The following is a 22645-nucleotide window of genomic DNA, read 5'->3' as shown; positions in this document are numbered from 1 at the left end:
TTGATTGTCTGTTAGCAGTAGAACCAAAGTTACTAACTTATCATAGCTTTGAACAATAGAAGTAGTGCCTTAACAGTAGAAGGGAAAGCCCCATCCCTTTTTAGATTTGAGAATATGTAACGTATCTGTAAATTCAAATTCAGATTGTTAATACTAGCTTTAGTCATTACATTAACAAATCCACAGGATTGCTTTGTGGGTCTCAAACTTAAATGCTTACTTTCATATCTCCATGAAGCTTACTTACACAAAGTATCTTTAATTTCTGCATCAGAGATGACCATTACCAGTATAAAGTTCTGCTAGTTCATCGTTTTATGCCTTAACATGTATGTCTTGAAACCCAGACCTAATGACTTTCCTAAAGGAATGGCTGCTGCAATGGTATAGCTGAAGAGGCTAGAGGCTATGAAACAGATTTTAAAGTAGCAAGCACTTCAACACACCAAGTTGGACCTCAACATGGTCCTTGCTGCTTGTCCTTCTCAAAGTCTGACTTCTTAGCTTCCTAAGATGCAGTTTTTGGCAGATCTGTCCTAAAAGAAGTAATTTGTTACAATATCGCATATATCTGCTGCTGCTCTGGATTGGTTATATTTCTGTTTATGTAAAATAGAGATTATTAGACAAATCCTCTCCATAACAAGTTGGTGTCAAGGAATACAGAAACACAGCTTGTACCTGTAATTCATTTTGTGCTTCCGAATATACTGTACTCTTGATTGACCCCAGCAGAGCGGCAATACAAAATTCTTATTGTTACTGGTATTACAAGTACAGGTTTATGGCTGGAGATCATTAGTTTGTTTTTCCTGTGTTTCCCCTAAGTTTCTATTATACTGGATGGTCTACTTTTGTTAAACAGTTCGTTACTATATACATCTCTACCTCGATATAACGCTGTCCTCGGGAGCCAAAAAATCATACCACGTTATAGGTGAAACCGCGTTATATCGCACTTGCTTGGATCCACCGGAGTGCGCAGCCCTGCCCTCTACCCCCCCTCCCCCTCGGAGCATTACATCCGAATTCGTGTTATATCGGGTCGCGTTATACCGGGGTAGAGGTGTATTACACGTCTTTCTATTTGTGAAGTATTTGAAACTTGGGCTGCATTATGCTGTGGGAGGAATCCAGGAAGTTGTTTGGCCAACTGTTGCTGAATTGGGAGGTCCAGGAAGATGCATGATCAGTATCTGATAACCCAAAACAAAATTCCAGTTGTAAACTTTTATTTTTCATGGTTGTTCAGATGTATATAGAATTAACCTGTGCTGTTACTTGAAAATAAGTGGGATATGGTGGTGGTGTCTGTTGTATTGTAAGTCATATTTAACTGAGGTCTATGTCTAATCCTGTTGTGTCTGCATAAATTGTTGTAGAATTGCTACAGAAATGAAAATTTAATTTAATTATTAAAAAAAACCCTATCTCTTGTTCTTATCAACTTCCAAAATGTGAACGAGATAGAAATAGGTAACAGTGATGTCTGCCTGAGTCTGCAGACAGCCAGAAAACTAGTTCTGTGAGATGTAAATTGATTCTATTAGTTTTGAAGTCTAATTACAATTTAAATGTCAACAATAAGGACTTATCTACATGGTAAAATTTCCTGGAATAATTATTCTGCTATACTTAACCCAGTCAGAATAATTACTTTTTCTTTTGAAGAAAAATAATTATTTTTATTCTGGAATAGTGTCCACACAATGGCTTATACCTGCATAACTGTAGTGGAATACTTATTCTGCCCTAGCTATGTTGGGAAATTTCCCCATGTAGACAAGCCATAAGTCATTGTTGATGATCTTAGTACAAACAGTAGGCTGACTTCTTTTTGTTATTGTTGAAGTAGTCAATATTGTGGCAGCCTGCAGTGAGGACGTACTTGCTCCCAACCATTGCTGGGGTAAGGAACAAAAAGTTCACTCATCTCTCCCCAAACTTAAAGTCAATCTGTATTCTTACTCACAAGGGAGAGGGAAAGAGGAGGTGTAGCACCAAAACCATCTTTCACACCTTCATGAGCCGAAACCCCAGCTATTCTTTATCTCCTATCAAAACGTCCAGCTTTACCCAACACCCAGCAGTGTAATAATTCATCAAAACGAAAATCTACACAATGCTGACAATCTTAAATTTGGAAGTACAGAAAAATATGTAGTTATTTATCAAAGTAAATAATAAAGACTATTGGACTTGTAAAGCGCTGGTAATCCACAACTGAGGTTTAATGTATTATAAAGGATACAGAGCCTTCCCACCAACCCCTAAAAAGGAATCGATCAGTAGTTGTTACCATAGATTCAAAATATTATATTGTATTAAGAAATATTTTGTTTGACAGCCCAACAAATTGTCATGGACTCTCACAGTCAAAATGGGTTCTTAACATCTAGCACATCATCTGTAAATCGGATCATACTCTCAACACCTGTGGAACCCCATTGTCTTCAGCTTATGCCTTCAGTGATACCTGATATTTCCACTACCCTTAAGTGGGTTTTCAAAGTTATTTTTCAGAATAGAACAGCACTTACCCTAATAATATGATACAAGGACTGACAAAGCAGCGGTGGTGAGAGTTGTGATGGTCATCATCCAGTGGAGTGGCCATATGCTCTATGTTTACACCAATCTTCAAGTAGCACAAAGATGCTGCAACTACTATTCTGCCTCAGAGGTTGAAGTATTTAGTGCAGTGGTTCTCAACCTGTAGCCCGCAGACCGCTTGCAGCCCAGTCAGCACACACCTCAGGGCCATTTAGGTAGTATATATATTTTGTGGATGCAGCCCACATAACACACCAAGAGCTGCCTATGCGGGCTCACAATGGTAAATAGGATGAGAACCACTGAACTAGTGTGTCATGTCCTTGTGCCAATTTGAGTGAAAAGTTGGATATAGGCTATTATGGTTGATTGGCCTTATGCAGGTGAACCGAATTGCACTGTTGCTTTATTTTATGGAAGATGTCTTTCTGAACTACATCCATGAATTTTGAAGGTGGGCAGTTAAATTCCTAAAACACAAACTGATCATGGGAGTCTTTTTGGTTTAACCCATACTTTTCATAAAAAGGTACATTTTTTTGGCTTGGGTGACAGAATTTTGTAATGCTATTTTTAATTGCTTTGTCTAATATTGTAACTTGTAATTCTTGAATACTTGATTTTTTTCTTTTTTTTTAAAGGTGAAGTCTGTGAAAACTGGGTCAGTCTTTTGGACAATATGCTGCTGTCTATCTTACTTTTATATGGTAAGCCTTTTATTTGTACGTAAACTAAGCTGTTTCTGTTCAATCTAGTTGAATGGAAATAAGTTTTGGTTTTGTATTTTTTAAATTAACTTACAGCTGCTTCTGCTGGCCTAATTAAGTCAAAGAAGAGGGCAGATGTTTACTTTTCTGCTCAGAACCTTTTGTAAAGATTTGTGTTCTCCGGAAAATAAATTTTCCCTTGTATGAATAGGCCAGGAATTTTGGAATGGAGCAGACAGATTCCTTTGGTGATGGAGTTGGTGGGGGCTCAAAATGAGTAGAGATGATCTGACAATAGAAGAGAGAATCTCATTCGGAGTGAATTGGTGGATCTTGGGTGGATGTCCGCAGTAAAAGTGGGGCTAAGTGTATCTAGTTTATCAAAGAGAAGTTTAAGACGTGATTTGATGACCACCTGGAAGTTTGTACACTGGGAGAAGGTAACTGTATACTAGAAGGTTAATTGATGTAGCAAACAAAAGCATATAACAGGATCTAATGGCTGGAAGTTGAAGCTAGAAAAAAATTAAAGCTGGAAATAAGGTACAAATTTTTATGTGAGAATAATTAACCATTAGCCTAGCAAAGCTTACCAAGGGATATGATCTTCCATCACTTGAAGTCTTTAAATTAAGACTGCATGTCTATTTAAAAGAAATGCTTTAGTTGAACTACAAGTTGTTGATTCAGTGCAGGAATTACTGGTGAAATTCAAGAAGCTGTGTTATGCAAGAGGTCTAATGAGATGATCATAGTGGTCCTTTTTGGCCTTAAAATCTATGAATCTGTGAAAATGGGAATTTCTGCAAGATGTGGGGGGAATCAGAAGAAAGTCTGTCAGCAAAAAGGATAGCATCAGAAATGAGGATAGCGCCAAACTGATTGAGTTCTTTTGTACTGACCTTTTTATGAAATGGGTTGACTCGAGTGGGACAAGATTTTGTGGTGGGAAGGATTTCTTGGAGAATGATGGATAAATTCCTCCAGGTAGAATAGGGTGGGAATGGGAGCCTGCTGGGGGATGAGGGGGAGGGAGATGTTGATTGGAAAAATTATTTATGTAGTGCTAGAGATGTACATAGCAGCTCAAGCTTATACAAAAGGGTCTCTGTCCAGAGGAGCTTACATTTTAAACTAAAGAATACTAAAATAGCAATAGAATTGTGATTGGGATTTGTGTGTGAATACAGTATCTAGGGTCACTCCTGGGGGCATTCTGTGCCTAAAAATTCTGCACACAATATTTTAAAATTCTGCAAACTTTATTTGTCAAAATAATGCTACATAATCACACCAGTTTCGATTATTTTGGTAATTTATTTCAAAATACCTGTCAGCAAGTATATCTGTAACAATACAGACATACACAAAAATTCCCCTGGGAGTAGAGAGTTAAAGAAATCCCTATGACAACGCAGTTCCTGTTTCTCTGCCTCCCACCCCCCCTGAGCCAGTCAGGAGCCAGACAACCACAATTCCTCCTCACTCCCCGAGCCCAGCCACGGGGCCCTCTAGCCCAGATATCTGCATGCCCTCTGCCCTCCAGAGGCCATCCGTGGGGGGCCCCCCTTGCCCAGATACCCACACCCCCTTATCCCCGAGCCCAGCCATGGCTCCCCCAGCCCAGATACCCGTCTCCCTCCCCCTGCAGAGCCCAGGTGTCCAGAGGGAGAAACAGCCTGATGCTTAGTCCCAGGCTTGTATGGAGTTTCCTGAGTGCTGCCCTCTCCTTCCCTCAGTTGCCAGGCACCCTCTAGCTCCCTGTCCCCCCCCAGCAGTGTCTTCTATTTGTGAGCTGGGCTCTGCCGGATCCAGTGGCCCTTAGTGGCAGCCAGCAGTACTGCAGCCCATTTCTGTGGGGGAAAGGAAATTCTGCATGCACAATGTTAATTTCTGCAAAATTCTGCATTGTGCAGTAGCGCAGAATTCCCCCAGGAGTATAGGGTGCAACCTAAACCCCTTTTAACACCTCCTCCCCCCCCCCCAACTGAATCCTGGCTGTAAGCCTTTTCTTTTACATCGCATTGTCCTCTAAAGCACATTTATTTCATTTTATGGTAGAGTGGTTGTGAAACCATACATAAGGGTGTGTTACATATTTCTGTTTTGATATACTGTCATGTACAAATTAGACCTGAGTTTGTTATGCTAGTATAGTATAGCCTTTCTACTACACCCACATATTCTGATGGGAGATCCTTTTAAAAACGACCATTTGCAAAATTCAGTCAAATAACAAAAGAAGCGGTAATGCATTTTTACTGCTGGAAATCATGAGGGAGATTCTGAGATTCATGATGAGATTCTGCCACTTATTTGTTGAGTAGCATCTTTGGGTCAGACACACATTAGAGGGGGGAAAAAAGGACTGTGTGCAAAGCAAAACAAAGTATCAGAATCCCTGGCTATATCTACCCCTCAATGTCACAATGCCTGAGTTGAACTAGAGGGTATATTGCATATTTTTCCTTTGTTTTAAGGGACAGAGTAAACTAATTAAGTGCTAAAATTTGGCCAGGGTTTAAGATTAATAGTAAGAATAAAATTCCTTCATTTTCAGGGAAGGTACTTGCATTATCTCTTGTGATTCTTTGCAATATAGCTGTTCCATTTGTGGAAGAATTAATGAGACCTTTAGTTGCTGCTGAGGTTTTAATCAAGTTCCTTATATGCGTTTTTTCCCAGATCAGTCTTTAGGACTGGACATAAATGTATCCTCCAACGTAATATTATCTTTCTAATGAAATCAGTGTTCTTTAAACTATTAGCTGAGAATTAAATGGTAAAAATTGCAATTTTGGGGTAGTAAACTTCATTCTGCATTGCAAAAATCAAAGAAGTAGCTCATTTGAAAAGAGGAATAGCTACTACATTGACTAAAAAGTTATGCATGTATTTGCAAACTGTCTGGCGATATTTATCTCAATTAAAGTTTATGTACTGACTAGCTCACTGTTAATGTGACCCACAGAATTGTCTTTAAAAAAGTAACTTTTCTAATTCTTGCTCTCAAGCTCCATTATTATTATTTGTATTTATTGTTAGCATTTATTTAATACCCATCACTATGGCTTAGGATGTCTTTCCATAGTGATGACCATGTTTTTAAATACCAAGTTTTGCATTGAGACAGTCTTAATCAGGCGTGCTCTCCTGCTGCCTGTGGCTTTACCGCTCCACTAGGAATCCAGGGTTTAATTAGAGAAAGACTGGGCAAAGAGGTACATCTTGAGCTCTTTTTTTAAGTGAACATAATTGGGGTTTTAACTATCTTTCCTTAGACAGCAAATTTTAGAGGCACAAGCTAATTGAGAGAGCTTTGCCACCAGCATTCGCAAACCTTCACCTTTATAGTTGTTATGATCTTCAATCATGCACATGTTCTCCCTCCACTCCACACCAGTTATCATTTAAAAAGTCTCTCATAAAGCCTATATTGGAATAAAGACATTTTTTGTGAATGTAATGATACTGCTGTGTTAATAAGTAGTACATAAATAGAATCTGATAGTTTACAGCTCTTTCTCAAGTTATATTTAAATTATCTAATTTACAGTTTAATTTCCCATAGGTTTCTGCATGGGGTGGTTATGTTTTCATCATCAACCTTATTCCACTGCATGTGTTTGTGCTGCTGTTGATGCAGAGATACAGCCGGAGGGTCTACATAGGTGAGTGTCCTGACTCTCTAAAAATCAGTTACTTGAGAAGTGGTTTCTATTCTCTTCTTACTGAACAGTCAGTTCTATTTGGGAGGCATTAAATCCAGGAATGTGAAATTAATAACTTCATCTTTTACGCTAAATGGGAAATTAATAATTTCATATCAAGTCTTATATTAGTCATGTGCTGTATACCCATTAGCTTATTGTTTACAAAATAAAAAAGATAAGGATGTGATACATGTTTAGTTTATGTTGTTTCTAAACTCTCAAGTGTTATTTCCTAGCTAGTTTTTTTTTCCTTTTAGTATTCCATGTGGGAAGGGGAAATTCACTGAGACTTCACTCAGTTGTTTAATATTTTTAAAATTCTTTAATGCACAGGTTTCATATGTCTGTACTTTTTGTATGATTTAATTGCAGCTTTATAAAAGCTATCCAGCAAAAAAATGAAAACCCCATCTATAATATGCTGTCTCACATAACGAGAGACAGAGCAGCATTCCACACAAGTGTCTGTTCAAATAAAATGTTGTGTATTGCCAAGACTTTCAAAAGTGACCAATGATTTTTAGCTGCCCAACTTAACACACCTTAAAGGGACCTAATCTTTAAGTATTGAGCATCTACTTTCTGACAATAAGGACCCTTAGGGTAGCTCAAATTGGGCACATAAAATGGAAAAGGAACTGAAATGGACCCATTATAAAATATAGGAAAAGCTGTCTCCCATATACAAACTTCACATAGAAGCCATTTTTTTCTTTTATTAAACTTGGGATAATTTTTGTTTATCAGCAAATTTAAGATCTAAAGAGCAGTTTAGAGTGGGGATGAGGGTAGAAGCTCCCTGTGAATGGGGTGGGTGGAGGAAAAGTAAGGGGAGCTACTGTGACTGGGGGAAACAGCCAGCTACAGACTCAGAAGGAGTATCCTGGTAGTTCCTACTGTGATTCCTATGGCACTTCCTTGCCCACTGACTGCTGTGCTCCACATAACCCTCCTCCTCTCCCCCCCCTCCGTCCTTCTCGTGGCTGATGTATTGATGTCCCCCACCACCACCCAGATGCTGTCCTGTCTCCTGGGGAGGCGGGAAGGCAGGACTGATCTGGGCCAGGGAGTCCTACCTGCTTCTCAGCAGCGAGCCTGATCTCATGCATCATCTTCAGTGGCTCCTCTAGTCCTTCTTCTTCCAAGTCCTGCTCTTGTGTTTTTCTCCCCCACTCCATCATCATTCATGTGCTGGACCAGAGCTGGGTTCTGCTCTGGGGGTGCAGAAATATAGATCCATCCCTCCAGTATTTCCTTGGTGGGGTTATAGCGCTGGCCTCTTTTTTTTCCCCCTTCTTCCCCATTCCACTGCCGCTGGTTTGGAGTCAGTCAAATCCAGAGGAATCCTTCAGAATGCACTGGATTCAACTTTAAAGCATGTGTAAATAATGTTTAGCGAGTATTTAATTTATCTGCTTGGCATTTTTATGATGGTTTTTATGTAAATCACTGACAGAATTAACAAATGTATATACATTGGTCATGATGAAAGTGTTTTCATGGTTTGTCATTGAGCAATAAATATTAAAACTCTGCAAAAGCTTAAAATTTAGACAGAAGGTTGTAAAATTGTATGCTCCTTGGGGCAGGGATTCTTCATGCATACAGTTTCTAGCACACTTTGTGCTAACAGCATAGAAATCAATAAATCAATACATTTTCAGTGAAGAATAAAAAAAATACATCATTACACATCCTGTGCATCACTGTTGTATTCATAGAATATAGCAGGATGGATTCATTTAAATCAAAGTAGATTTAAATCACCAAGCAGGAAACCTTGATTTAGATAATTAATTGATTCTCATTATCTGCTATAATTTAGTGGTACTTTTTGCTAGCCAAGAGGATACACTGTTTATACATATTTATTTAATAAGTTATGTAGCATAACATATATTTATTCAGATGATTAATTTTTACATATTTTTATTATGTTAGAAAGTGGAGAATGACACATTTTTTTTATTTACTAGATTCATTTTTTAGTCCTGGTTTGTGTCAAGCGGCATTTGGCTAAAACTTGGAAGTCTATTAAAAATGCACAAAAACAGCATTTTAAGATTGGTTTTCATTAGGTAAATAAACTTGCATTAAATATGCAGGATACATAAGGGAAGAAAATTAAGTTGATCATGTTTTGCATTTAAAAATTTATTAAAGAAAGACAGTAATATTTATTAGTGAATTGAACTACCATATATACTCGTTCATTAGCCCGTTCGTTTATAAGCCCACCCCCCAAAATGGATAGGTAAAAATAGCAAAAACTGCATGACTCTGCCAACCCTATATTTCAGGGTTTGGAAAACTTTGGCTCCTGGCCCGTCAGGGTAAGACGCTGGTGGGTTGGGACGTTTTGTTTACTTGGAGCATCTGCAGGCGCGGCCGCAGAGAGCTGAGGGGGCTCCATGCCTGCAGATGCTCCAGGTAAACAAAACGACAATGTATTAGATGTTCAATTCAATGATTCCATAGAGTTTAAAATCATCAAATTTTGGTGTAGACCCGTCTTTAAGCCGACCCCTGCTCTTTGATGCGTCACTTTTTTACCAAAAATATCCGGCTTATGAACGAGTATATACGGTAATTGTTTCTGGTCAGCATGTCCGTCACAATTTTTGAACTGGTAATTCTCCTCTTCTCTTACCACATTCTACTCAGATTTGAAGAAGAAAACCAGCTTTCCTGCTTTTTTTTCCAGCTTCCAATTTGTTTCTCAACTTTGAATGAAGAACTAATCACTGAACACTAGTTGAATAAACTGAAATGAAAATATTCTCTCTGCACCTGCAGAAGAGGCTACTGCTATCAAAAGCTGGTTTAGCACTTCAACAAAATGATTCCAGGTGCTTAGCCAGTGACTTTTACAAACTCAGTGGTTTCTCTTTTTAAAACTTGAACATCATATATGTTCTGCTTAAATATTTTTTATTTAATTTAAGTGATTTATTGAGCTTTAACATAGGTTATCATAATTTCAAATTTAATTTTACATAGCTTTATTCTTTATTTTTTTAAATTGAAATTCTAAAAACAAAATCAGTTTTAAAAAGATTAAATCAATTTTTATCCACCTTGGGGCATAGTGAACCTCTCTTTGACTGACTACTGCAAAGCTGTCTAGTATTGCAGGCTTCACCATTATTAAGAGTGTAATTAATTTGTAAACTGAAGATAATTATAGAAGAGAGTATATGTATTTTGTAAAATTATATTAAGTTTAGTAAAGCTTATTGCACATTTTTACTCCGTTCTGTTTCATGTCTGGTGACTTTGGCTTTGCAGCAGTAAGCAAGACCTCTCTTGCCATTAACAGAATGAGAGAACATCTGTTCTAAAATAGAGCTGGGCACTTGGTTTTATGCAGCATAGTTTTAAATGTTATCAAGTCACTGGTGTGTGGTGTAGTCTTCATTTTACTTTTTAAATTCCTGGTAAGTGAAGTAATAAGAGAAAGTATTGACCCCCTCCCCCCCCCCATGCTTTATGTAATATCTCATTTTTCATGTCAACTTGATTTTAATGGGACTTTAATCAGGATAAACAGAGCATTAGTATAGTATGCATTCTTTGATCCATGTATATGCTGGTTTTTTGATCAATTGCTATACATAGTTGGAAATGTTTGCATTATAAAATTAGAAGCTTTCATTTGGTCATACCTTTACTTTTCAACTCAGGCAATGCTGCTGTGATCCAAAAATGTACGTGTTTGTGACTAGAATAATGTAATAAACAGTTTCCTGAGGGATGTATAAAGTATTATACAGTATGTGGACTCCAGTAAAAATATGAGGACATAGCAACTCATGCTGGAAATGAGATTTGTAATTTGTACTTCAGATGAGGTGAACATTTATTTTTTTCTATCAGAGGGGTAGCCGTGTTAGTCTGAATCTGTAAAAAGCAACAGAGGGTCCTGTGGCACCTTTAAGACTAACAGAGGTATTGGGAGCATAAGCTTTCGTGAGTAAGAACCTCACTTCTTCAGATGCAAGTAATGGAAATCTCCAGAGGCAGGTATAAATCAGTATGGCGATAACGAGTTTAGTTCAATCAGGGAGGGTGAGGTGCTCTGCTAGCAGTTGAGGTGTGAACACCAAGGGAGGAGAAACTGCTTCTGTAGTTGGATAGCCATTCAGTCTTTGTTTAATCCTGATCTGATGGTGTCAAATTTGCAAATGAACTGGAGCTCAGCAGTCTCTCTTTGGAGTCTGGTCCTGAAGTTTTTTTGCTGTAGGATGGCTACCTTTACATCTGCTATTGTGTGGCCAGGGAGGTTGAAGTGTTCTCCTACAGGCTTTTGTATATTGCCATTCCTGATATCTGACTTGTGTCCATTTATCCTCTTGCGTAGGGACTGTCCAGTTTGGCCAATGTACATAGCAGAGGGATATTGTTGGCATATGATGAGAGAGAATACTTTCAGGATAACACTGGACAGTGCACTGATACACAGATACCCTCCCACCAACAACACAGGAAGAACAACTCCACATGGACTCCTCCTGAGGGTCGAAATGACAGTCTGGACCTATACATAGTATGCTTCCATCGACGTGCACAGGCAGAAATTGTGGAAAAACAACATCGCTTGCCTCATAATCTAAGTCGTGCAGAACGCAATGCCATTCACAGTCTCAGAAACCACCTTGACATTATCATCAAAGAGTCTGATAAAGGAGGTGCTGTTGTCATCATGAACAGGTCTGACTACCAGAAGGAGGCTGCCAGACAACTCTCCAATACCAAATTCTACAGGCCACTTTCCTCAGATCCCACTGAGGAATACACTAAGAAACTGCACCATCTACTCAGGACACTCCCTACACTAACACAGGAACAAATCAACATACACTTAGAGCCCCAACCGGGGTTATTCTATCTACTACCTAAGATCCACAAACCTGGAAATCCTGGACGCCCCATCATCTCCGGCATTGGCACTCTCACTGAAGGACTGTCTGAATATGTGGACTCCCTACTCAGACCCTACGCCACCAGCACTCCCAGCTATGACACCACAGATTTCCTGAGAAAACTACAATGCATTGGTGACCTCCCAGAAAACACCATCCTAGCCACCATGGATGTAGAGGCTCTCTACACAAACATTCCACACACAGATGGAATACAAGCTGTCAGGAACAGTATCCCTGATGATGACACAGCACAACTTATTGCTGAGCTCTGTGACTTTATCCTCACGCACAATTATTTCAAATTTGGTGACTATATACCTCCAGACCAGTGGCACCGCTATGGGCACCCGCATGGCCCCACAATATGCCAACATTTTTATGGCTGACCTGGAACAACGCTTCCTCAGCTCTCGTCCACTCATGCCCCTTCTCTACCTATGCTATATTGATGACATCTTCATCATCTGGACCCATGGGAAGGAGACCCTGGAAGAATTCATGATTTCAACAGCTTCCACCCCACCATCAACCGCAGCCTATACCAATCTACACGGGAGGTCCACTTCCTAGACACCACCGTACAAATAAGCGATGGCCACATTAACACCACCCTATACCGAAAACCCACCGACCGCTACGCCTACCTTCGTGCCTCCAGCTTCCACCCCGGTCACACCACACGATCCATCGTCTACAGCCAAGCACTGAGGTACAATCGCATCTGCTCCAACCCCTCAGATAGAGACCAACACCTACAAGATCTTCACCAAGCATTCTCAAAACTGCGATACCCACACAAGGAAATAAAGAAACAAATCAACAGAGCCAGACGTGTATCCAGAAGCCTCCTGCTACAAGACAGGCCCAAAAAAGAAACCAACAGAACTCCACTGGCCATCACCTACAGTCCTCAGCTTAAACCTCTCCAATGCATCATCAGTGATCTACAACCCATCCTGGACAATGATCCCTCACTTTCACAGACCTTGGGAGGCAGGCCAGTCCTCACCCACAGACAACCTGCCAACCTTAAGCATATTCTCACCAGCAACCACGCACCACACCATAACAACTCTAACTCAGGAACCAACCCATGCAACAAACCTCGATGCCAACTCTGCCCACATATCTACACCAGCAACACCATCACAGGACCTAACCAGATCAGCTACAACATCACCGGCTCATTCACCTGCACGTCCACCAATGTTATATATGCCATCATATGCCAACAATGCCCCTCTGCTATGTACATTGGCCAAACTGGACAGTCACTACGCAAGAGGATAAATGGACACAAGTCAGATATCAGGAATGGCAATATACAAAAACCTGTAGGAGAACACTTCAACCTCCCTGGCCACACAATAGCAGATGTAAAGGTAGCCATCTTACAGCAAAAAAACTTCAGGACCAGACTCCAAAGAGAGACTGCTGAGCTCCAGTTCATTTGCAAATTTGACACCATCAGATCAGGATTAAACAAAGACTGTGAATGGCTATCCAACTACAGAAGCAGTTTCTCCTCCCTTGGTGTTCACACCTCAACTGCTAGCAGATCACCTCAACCTCCCTGATTGAACTAACCTCGTTATCTCCATACTGATTTATACCTGCCTCTGGAGATTTCCATTACTTGCATCTGAAGAAGTGAGGTTCTTACCCACGAAAGCTTATGCTCCCAATACTTCTGTTAGTCTTAAAGGTGCCACAGGACCCTCTGTTGCTTTTTATTTTTTTCTATAATTCTTCTTTTCACTCTCTTTTGTAAAGGAAATTGGGGTATAAACATGATGGAAAGTTGACTATATTCTTGCACTTTTAATGTACAAATTATATCTTGAAGATACCAGTGTGTTAAAGGCTTCATACAGACAGATGATTCATGTGTATCTGATATCAAATCATGACTTCAGTATATGGGAGGGTTTGGTATAGTTAATAGCACATTTTTAACAATATCAAAAATATTCAGGCATATCTGTGAAGGTTGCTGGAAAGGGAAGTGGATTTTTCTGACATGCCATTATAGAGAAAAGAACCAGTTTTCAAAAGCCCATACAAATTTGGGAGAATAAAGAATGGTCTTAGATTGCAAATGAGACGGTGTCTGTAATGCCTAATAATTCATTGGAATGCAAAAGTCACTTTTTAACTCTCACAACATTATCATGGTGCATGTAAAATTCATTTAATAGGTTGAGACAGATAGCAATGGCTGAAGCAATATCTGCAACTTTGTGGCATTGCAGTGGTAGTTTAAAAAAAAACGCAAAAGACCTATAGAATAAAACAATCTGAATGACTATATTTTAAATCCTGGATTTGTAATTAAATGACCATGCCAACCAGTAAAGTCTTCCTTAGGAGACATGGGGTTCAGGTCTATCCCTACCTCGACAGATCAGAGTTCGATCCAAGGCCCAGGTGGAGGCAAACGTGGAGTTAATACAGTCAACTTTCCAGGATCTGGGGCTGTTCATAAACATGCAGAAATCTACCCTTTTCCCAGTTCAAAGGATAGAATTCCTTGGGGCAGTCCTCAGCTTGACCCAGGCCAGAGCCTTTCTGCTAGAAAACTGGTTCAGAGCTCTAGGGGTGCTCATAGAGAACCCCAGGAATCACCCCAGAAACTGCCTAAAGCTCCTAGGGCATATGGCATCGTGCCACCTATGTGGCACAACATGCAAGACTATGGCTCAGATCTCTCCAGTCTTGGCTGGTGTTGGTATATGCACCAGGCTGATACCATCTGGACTGGGTGGTCTCGCTTCCCCCGTCGGTGATTGCCACCGTCTTTGATGGCTGTACCCATGGACAGTATGCATAAGAGTCCCATTCTCAAGGCCCCAACCGTCAGTGTCTCTAGTTACATATGCATCGGCAAAGGGATGGGGGCTTACTTTGGGCCTCTCAGGACTCAGGGCCTCTGGTCCCTGGAGGAGCTCTTGTTACACATCAGTGTGAGGGAACTGAGGGCAGTGCGCCAAGCCTGCCAGGCATTCCCACCCCACTTGGAGGGCCAACTGCATGTCGGTCCTTACAGACAACGTGACAGCAATGTTCTACATAAACAGGCAGGGCAGAGCATGCTCCTCTCCCCTATGCCAGAAAGCTCCTCTCCTGTAGGAATTCTGCATAACCCACTCGATCCATTTCAAAGCCGCCTCCCTTCTGGGGTCACAGAATGAGTTAGTGGATCATCTCAGCATATCCTTTTCCAACCCTTGCTAGTGGTCTCTTCGCCCAGACGTTCTCACCACTGTTTTCCAGAGGTGGGGAACTCCCTGTTGTGCTTTGTCATGAACTGGTCTACCTTGGAAGTGTCTTCACTTTTGCTCCTTAGGCCACAGCCCGGACTCACTTGCAGAAGCCTTTCTCTTCCCTTGGACGGACCAGCTCTTCTACACGTTCCTTCCCATCCCTCTCATACACAGGGTCCTGCTGAAAGTCATAAGGGACAGGATGTCAAGTATCAGAGGGGTAGCCGTGTTAGTCTGAATCTGTAAAAAGCAACAGAGGGTCCTGTGGCACCTTTTGAGACTAACAGAAGTACTGGGAGCATAAGCTTTCGTGGGTAAGAACCTCACTTCTTCAGATGCAAGACAGGATGCATCTTATCCTGATGGTTCTGGCCTGGTGCATCAGCACTGGTTCACCATCCTCCTAGATCTCTCGGTGAACACAGCCTGCCTCTGTTTCTGGACCTGATCTCTCAGGACCATGGTTGTCTACTTCATCTGAACATTGAATCTCTTCATCTCACAGTGTGGAAACTCCATGGCTGAACCCTGCAGAACTGGCATGCTCTGGACCTGTTCCCAAAGTGCTTTTAGGGAGTAGGAAACCATCCACTAAAGCCACTTAGGCGGCAAAGTGGAAGAGATTCTTGATCTGGTCAGTGCAAAAGGGGGTTTCACCTATTCAGTCAGCATTCACTGCCTTTCATTCTAGATTACCTACTCCACTTTAAACAGCAAGGCCTAACAATATCATCTATTTAGGTTTCATCTAGCTGCAATCTTGGCCTTTCACCCATAGGTGAATGGCTGGTCGGTCTTCTCAAATTAAGTCTGTCATTTTCTTAAGGGGTTGGAGCGGTTATACCCGTGTTGGCAAGGCTAACAGGACCCCCATTTGAACTGCTGGCAATGTGTTCTCTACCTGTCCTGGAAGGTGGCCTTCCTGGTCACAATTACTTATGCCAGAAGGGTCTCCGAGAGCTGAGCTCTTTCTTCAGAACCACTGTTACAAGGTCGTCTTCGAGGACAAGGTTCAGTTGCTGCCACACACAGGCTTCCTGCCAAAGGTGGTCTAACAATTCCATAGTAACTAGGATATCTTCCTACCAGTCTTCTCTTCCAAAGCCACATGCTAACAGGGAAGAACAGACTCCACTCACTGAATGCACTATCTTTTTACATCGAATAAGACTATATCCTTTTGGAAATCCACTCAGCTTTTTGTAGCCATTGCAGACAGACTGAAAGGCTGTCCAGTCTCAGCCCAGAGAATTTCATTGTGGATCACTGCCTGCATCCGCACATGCTATGACCTAGCGAAGGTCCCGGCTCCTCCACTAACAGTTCACTCTACAAGAGCTCAAGCATTGGTGGCGGCGTTCATGGCATAAGTTCCGATTCAGGACATCTGTAGAGCAGCAACATGGTTGAGAGTCCACATTTTCACATCCCACTGTACCATCACCCAGCAAGCTAGACACTATGTGGGTTTTGGCTGAGTGGCGTTACAGTCAGCGTGCCAATGAACTTTGAACCTGCCACTTGCACAACTGCTTGGGAGTCACCTACATTGGAATGGACATAGGCAAGCACTCGAAGAAAAAACGGTTACTAATCTTCCGTAACTGTTATTCTTTGAGATGTGTTGCTCATGTCGATTCCAACCTTCCCCCCACCTTCCCCTCTGTCAGAGTTAGCAGGCAAGAAGGAACTGAGGCGGCGGCAGGGCCCTATATACCAGCGTTATGAGGGCATGGCTCCAGGGAGCACCAAAGCCGACCCGACAGATACCGCTGAGGGAAAAACTTTTCAGTGGTGTTGCTCTGAGCCAAGCACACACCTACATTGAAACGGACATGAGCAACACATCTTGAAGAACAAAAGAGTTACAGAAGGTTAGTAACCATTTTTTAATGAGGCATAATCTAATTTGCCTTGCAGTATAATTCAAAATAATTTACCAGGGAATTTTCCCCCCAGAACATGAACTCTTTGCCAGGATTGGGGATGTTTTATGATTTGTAGGCAAATGTATCAAGTGATTCATAAACTTTAAGGCCAGAAGGGATCATTGTGATCATCTAGTCTGATCGCTTGCGCATTGCAGGCCACAGAACCTCACCCACCCCCTCCTGTAATGAGACCCATAACCTCTGGCTCAAATCATGGTTTAAAGACTTCAGTGGTGTCAGCTGTGAATCTACTGATCCACTTTGAATCTGGGTGCTAAACTCATGCTGACTGCTCCTGAACACATGAGGTCAAGCTACTGATACCTTTTTAATCTTGATATAAGGGTCAGTGACTTCTAGTTGAATCTGAATGATATATGGCTTATAATGGCAATGCAGTACCAATATCTGAATAAGAAAGCAACCTTTTCAGACCAGAAGCAGAAATTCTTGATTATGCAACAATTTATCAAAATAATTGAGATCACAAAAGATTCCAATTTACTACACTTTTTTAATAGTTTGTGTTGTATGTTTATATGTTTGCAAGGGAAGACATTTACAGATGCAGACATAGTACATGTTCATGCAACTTTGAGGGTCAATGATTTGCGGCCTCCATTATTAACTTGTGATTTTCACTCTGCAATTCTCCGTGTTCAAGTTCTGAACACTCCCCTCTGCCCCCCCCCCCCCATTTTATTTAGTAAGCCAGCACACTTATTCAAGGCTTAAATCCAGGGGAGATTGATTGACTTAAAATTACCTATTTCTTGTCCTCTAGACTAGCGTTTTATAATTTGAAGAGCAGCATATTTTAAAAAACAAACCTGGGATTATTAAACATACCAGTGTTTTGACTTCAGCCTATCGGTTTTAATTTTTTTGCCCTAGGATTGAGTTGTTAATATTTGTGAGCCTAGAATACTCTTTAATCAAAGTGAATAATTATAGTGTAAAATTGCATAAATTTGGTTGCAGAAATCAGCATTGGTTTAGTTACGAACATACTTTCAGGAGGTTATTCTCTCATGATTTAGTGCAGTGCGCAGCAACTAGAATTGTACCAAAGCTTGGTTTGTGAAAGTTCCTTACTCTCCGTAGAATAGATTTTTTTTTTTTTTTTGGTGTGGTGACCTAATTAGTTTTTAAAATCATTAGACTAGAGTACATGATTCCTTGTTCTCGCAAAGAATATACAAACCCAATAGGGCTAATTATGGAGTTACTGGGTGAATTCAGTGAGCGCTGTTATGCAGCATGTTAGACTAGATGATCAAAAGATGGTCCCTTTTGGCCTTAAAATCTATGCACTTTGGCGCTTTGACAATTTTTTCTTGTATACAAACTTTGGTATAGATTTCTAATCAAGTAACATCATTGAATTAGAAGCCTAGCTGTTTTTTTTCTCTCCCAGGCAAAAGGGAACTGGTAGCCATATGGAAAACCCTGTATTTAATTCAGAGAGGGGAGAGTTTCATGCAAGTAACTGTCACTTCTGGATTAAACAGGAATATGTGTTGCCTTCATTGTGGCACCTCAAAGATGGAATACGGTTGGGATTAAAAACTGGGTATGAGATCCTTGGAGCATGAAGGGATTTGGAGGAATTTTAATAATAGTGTGAACTGAAGTATGAAAATAGAGCATACACAATGCACCAGCTTTTCTTTTTCTGTTTCAAGAATTCTTAGGCACTGCTGGGAAAGAGAGAATCTGTCTGTGATGGTCACTCTTTCTGCCTTTCCCAAACTTTCTGGAGGGAGGTGAATAAAGTAGGGGAAGAATAAATTATTATGTAGAAAACATAACAATAATATAGGAGGCTTAAAAGTGATGCAAATATGACATGCACTGATGAATGTCAGTTACTTTTATTCCACAGGATGGCAGTGTTGCAACATTTTCATGCTGTTATGAATGATTTATAACAACAGTTCCTTGAAAATTGAGTATTATATAGCAAAAATATATTCTCTTGACATAGCAGATGATAAAATAGTAGCCAGACCAAGGGCTCAAAAAGAAATGCTGAAAGGAAGCCTCTAAAAACAAAAAGATGGCAAGTCATCTTGATTATTGCGTCTGGTTATTTTAGCTACTTTTCTATCCAGTGCATTGTACAAGAGGGGCCTAATTCCTTATCAGAGCTCCTAGGAGCTACAGAAATACCAGTAATAAATATAGGACCTGATCCTACTATGAGCTTTGTATGGATGGAACCTCATTTAACTCAGTGGAACTTTGTGTGGGTTTATGGATCCGTCCTTGGGGAGCTCATTGCGGGATTGGGACTGTAGCAAGAATGTGGCCCAGAGTATTTGTAAAAGTGATAGCCAGTGTGCTGCCTCCCAGTTGCCAGGTGAAGAAATGACAAGAAGGCTAAAGTCTATCCTGAAAGTTGCGTGAAAGCTTCAGCTTACTATAAGCGACCTTGGAACAGATAGTGTTTGTAATCAAGAATTGCTTTAGGAATGTCTAGAAAATTGAAGCCTGGATTGAAGCAGATGACTGTTTTGGAGAATCCTTTGATGCCAAGTAAAGTTAGAGTGACCAGTAGTGGAGAGCAATGATTATGGAATGTTCTGTGATGAACAGCTAGGTGGCTAGTTTACCATTTTTCCCTTAAGGTGACAACTTCCAGGGTTCAGAACTGGGAGAGCTAGTTAGTCAGCTTTCAACTAGGAAATAAGAGATGGGGCTGAGCTTTCACTGACAAGTGTCATGTACTTCCAAGTTGAATGATAAAGGGTAGAGATATTCTGAAAAGATATAGAATAATATATTTAAAGTAGGGCGCCAAGCAATTAAAAAAATTAATTGCGTGATTTAAAAAGTTAATCTTGCAACTAAACAATAATAGAATAGCATTTCTTTAAATATTTTTGGATGTTTTCTACATTTTAAAATATATTGGTTTAAATTACAACACAATACAAAGTGTACAGTGTTCACTTTATATTTATTTTTATTACAAATATTTGCACTGTGAAAATCAAAAGAAATAGTATTTTTCAATTCAGTCTCATAAAGTACTGTAGTGCAGTCTCTTTATCATGAAAGTTGATCTTACAAATGTAGAATTATGTACAAAAAAACCTCTGCATTCAAAAATAACACAACGTACAGTAAAAGCTGTGTTATCTGACACTTTATCAACCAGAAAGCTCTATTAACCGGCATTTCTGATATCTCCCAATACAAATCTTCAGTCTAGTAACCAGGACTAATATACTACCCACTAGGTTATGCAATTGCTCATTCTGCATTCTACTTTCATGCAAAAGAGGCAGAAGACAAATAGGCAAGCTGATACCAGGAATTTATTCAAAAAAGCAGCTTCCAGGGTTTGTCATAGGGCAGGAGTGGGCAAACTATGGCCTGTAGGCCGGATTAGTCTGGCCCTTGAGCTCCTGCTGAGGAGTGGGGTCTAGGGCTTGCCCGCTTCGGTGCTCCAGCCCAGGGCAACAGTAGCATGCCCCCCTCTCCGGCTCCTATGTGTAGGGGCAGCCCAGGGTATCCTCTCTGCCCCCGTCCCAAGAGCGGCCCCTGCAGCTCCCATTGGCCGGGAACCTGTGGATGGGGCAGCATGCAGAGCTGCTTGCGGTAAGTGTCGCCGGGAGCCTGCACCCCTGAGCCTCTCCCCACTCCCCTGCCCTGATCCCCCTCCTGCCCTCCAAACTCCTCGGTCCCAGCCCAGTGCACGTTCCTACACTTCAAACTCCTCATCCCCAGCCCCACCCCAGAGCCCGCACCCCAATCCGGAGCCCGCACCCCATTCCCCAATCCAGAACCCCCTTCCGCACCCTGAACTCCTCATTTCTGGCCCCACCCCGGAGCCCACACCCCCAACCAGAACCCTCCCTCCCACACTCCAACCCCAATTTTGTGAGCATTCATAGCTTGCCATACAATTTCTATTCCCAAATGTGGCCCTCGGGCCAAATTTTTTGCCCACCCCAGTCATAGGGTCATTAGAGTCAACCCAATCTCCTACACCTTCTACATCTACAATGATAATTGATGTTGATAATGATGCCCCATAGGCACTGCAAGATCCTGAAGTGCTTTCTAAATCACCAAAGATTAAATTATGTTCAGTATAGTTTTAGTGTTAAGTGTATTTTTAGTGATCTGGGTGTATGTCATGCGCTGCCCATAGTGATATGTAGTGTCATAATATAACCTACTGTATAGAAAACTTTACCTGTATAACCCTAAGGCCTGGTCTACACTGAGGGGGGATCGATCTAAGTTACGCAACTTCAGCTACGTACTTAGATGTCTTCACCACGCTCCCCCGTCGACTCTGCCTGCGCCTCGTGCGGTGGTGGAATACAGGAGTCAAAAGTAGAGCGCTCGGGGATCAATTTATCGTGTCTAGACTAGAAGCAATAAATTGATCCCTGCTGGATTGATCGCTGCCCGCTGATCTGGCGGGTAGTGTAGACATACCCTAAGTGCTTCAAGAAACCACTCTGCAGCGCAGTACTACTACTGGACTGGTGAATACCTGTGTACTGTACTACTGTATTTTATACTTTATTCACTTGTATTCTAATTCTTTGAAAATTGGTATTCCATTGATAAACCTCAGTTAACCAGAATATTTGATAAACTGACACGCCCCATTCCCCCAACATGCCGGATAACAAAGCTTTTACTGTAAAACTTCAGAGCCTACAAGTCCATTGAGTCCTATTTCTTGTTCAGCCAATCACTCAGACAAAAAAGTTTCTTTACGTTTGCAGGAGACAATGCTGCCCACTTCTTGTTTACAATGTCATCTGAAAGTGAGAACCTGTGTTTGCATGGCACTGTTGTAACCAGCATCGTAAGATATTTACAAGCTTGATGCATTCAAGATTCATATGTCTCTTCATGCTTCAACTACTATTCCAGAGGACATGCGTCCATGCTGATGACTGGTTCTACTCATAACAATCCAAAACAGTGTGGATCGACACATGTTCATTTTCATCATCTGAGTCCAATACCACCAGCAGAAGGTGGATTTTTCTATTTTGGCGGTTCGGGTTCTGAAGTTTTCGCATTGGAGTGTTGCTCTTTTAAGACTTCTGAAAGCATGCTCCACGCCTCGTCCCTCCCAGATTTTGGAAGTCACTTCAGATTCTTAAACCTTGGGTCGAGTGCTGTAGTTATCTTTAGAAATCTCACATTGGTACCTTCTTTGCATTTTGTCAAATCTGCAGTGAAAGTGTTTTTAAAACTAACAATGTGCTGAGTCATCATCCGAGACTACTATAATATGAAACGTATGGCAGAATGTGGGTAAAACAGCCGGAGACGTACAATTCTCCCCCAAGGAGTTCAGTCACAAATGTAATTAACACATTTTTTTAACGAGCGTTATCAGCATGGAAGTATGTCCTCTAGAATGGTGGCCGAAGCATGAAGGGACATATGAATGTTTAGCATATCTGGCATGTAAATACCTTGCAAGCCAGCTACAAAAGTCTCATGCAAACGCCTGTTCTCACTTTATGGTGACATTGTAAATAAGAAGTGGACTTGTAGGTTCTAAAGTTTTAC

General features: G+C 41.0%; 1 protein-coding gene across 1 annotated transcript in view; it reads left to right on the top strand.

Annotated features, from left to right (window-relative positions):
• Window positions 1-22645, top strand: part of STT3B (STT3 oligosaccharyltransferase complex catalytic subunit B) — a 97397-nt gene that overhangs the window by 41784 nt on the left and 32968 nt on the right. The window contains exons 4-5 of the mRNA XM_054019849.1: window positions 3195-3260; window positions 6832-6931. Coding sequence (XP_053875824.1) covers window positions 3195-3260; window positions 6832-6931 — 166 coding nt within the window. The remainder of the gene's footprint in view (window positions 1-3194; window positions 3261-6831; window positions 6932-22645) is intronic.

The sequence above is a fragment of the Malaclemys terrapin genome, chromosome 2 (genome assembly GCF_027887155.1).
Source record: "Malaclemys terrapin pileata isolate rMalTer1 chromosome 2, rMalTer1.hap1, whole genome shotgun sequence".
NCBI classification, from domain to species: Eukaryota; Metazoa; Chordata; order Testudines; family Emydidae; genus Malaclemys; species Malaclemys terrapin.
The sequence above is the reverse complement of the archived record's forward strand: the minus strand, read 5'-3'. Positions and strand labels throughout refer to the sequence as shown.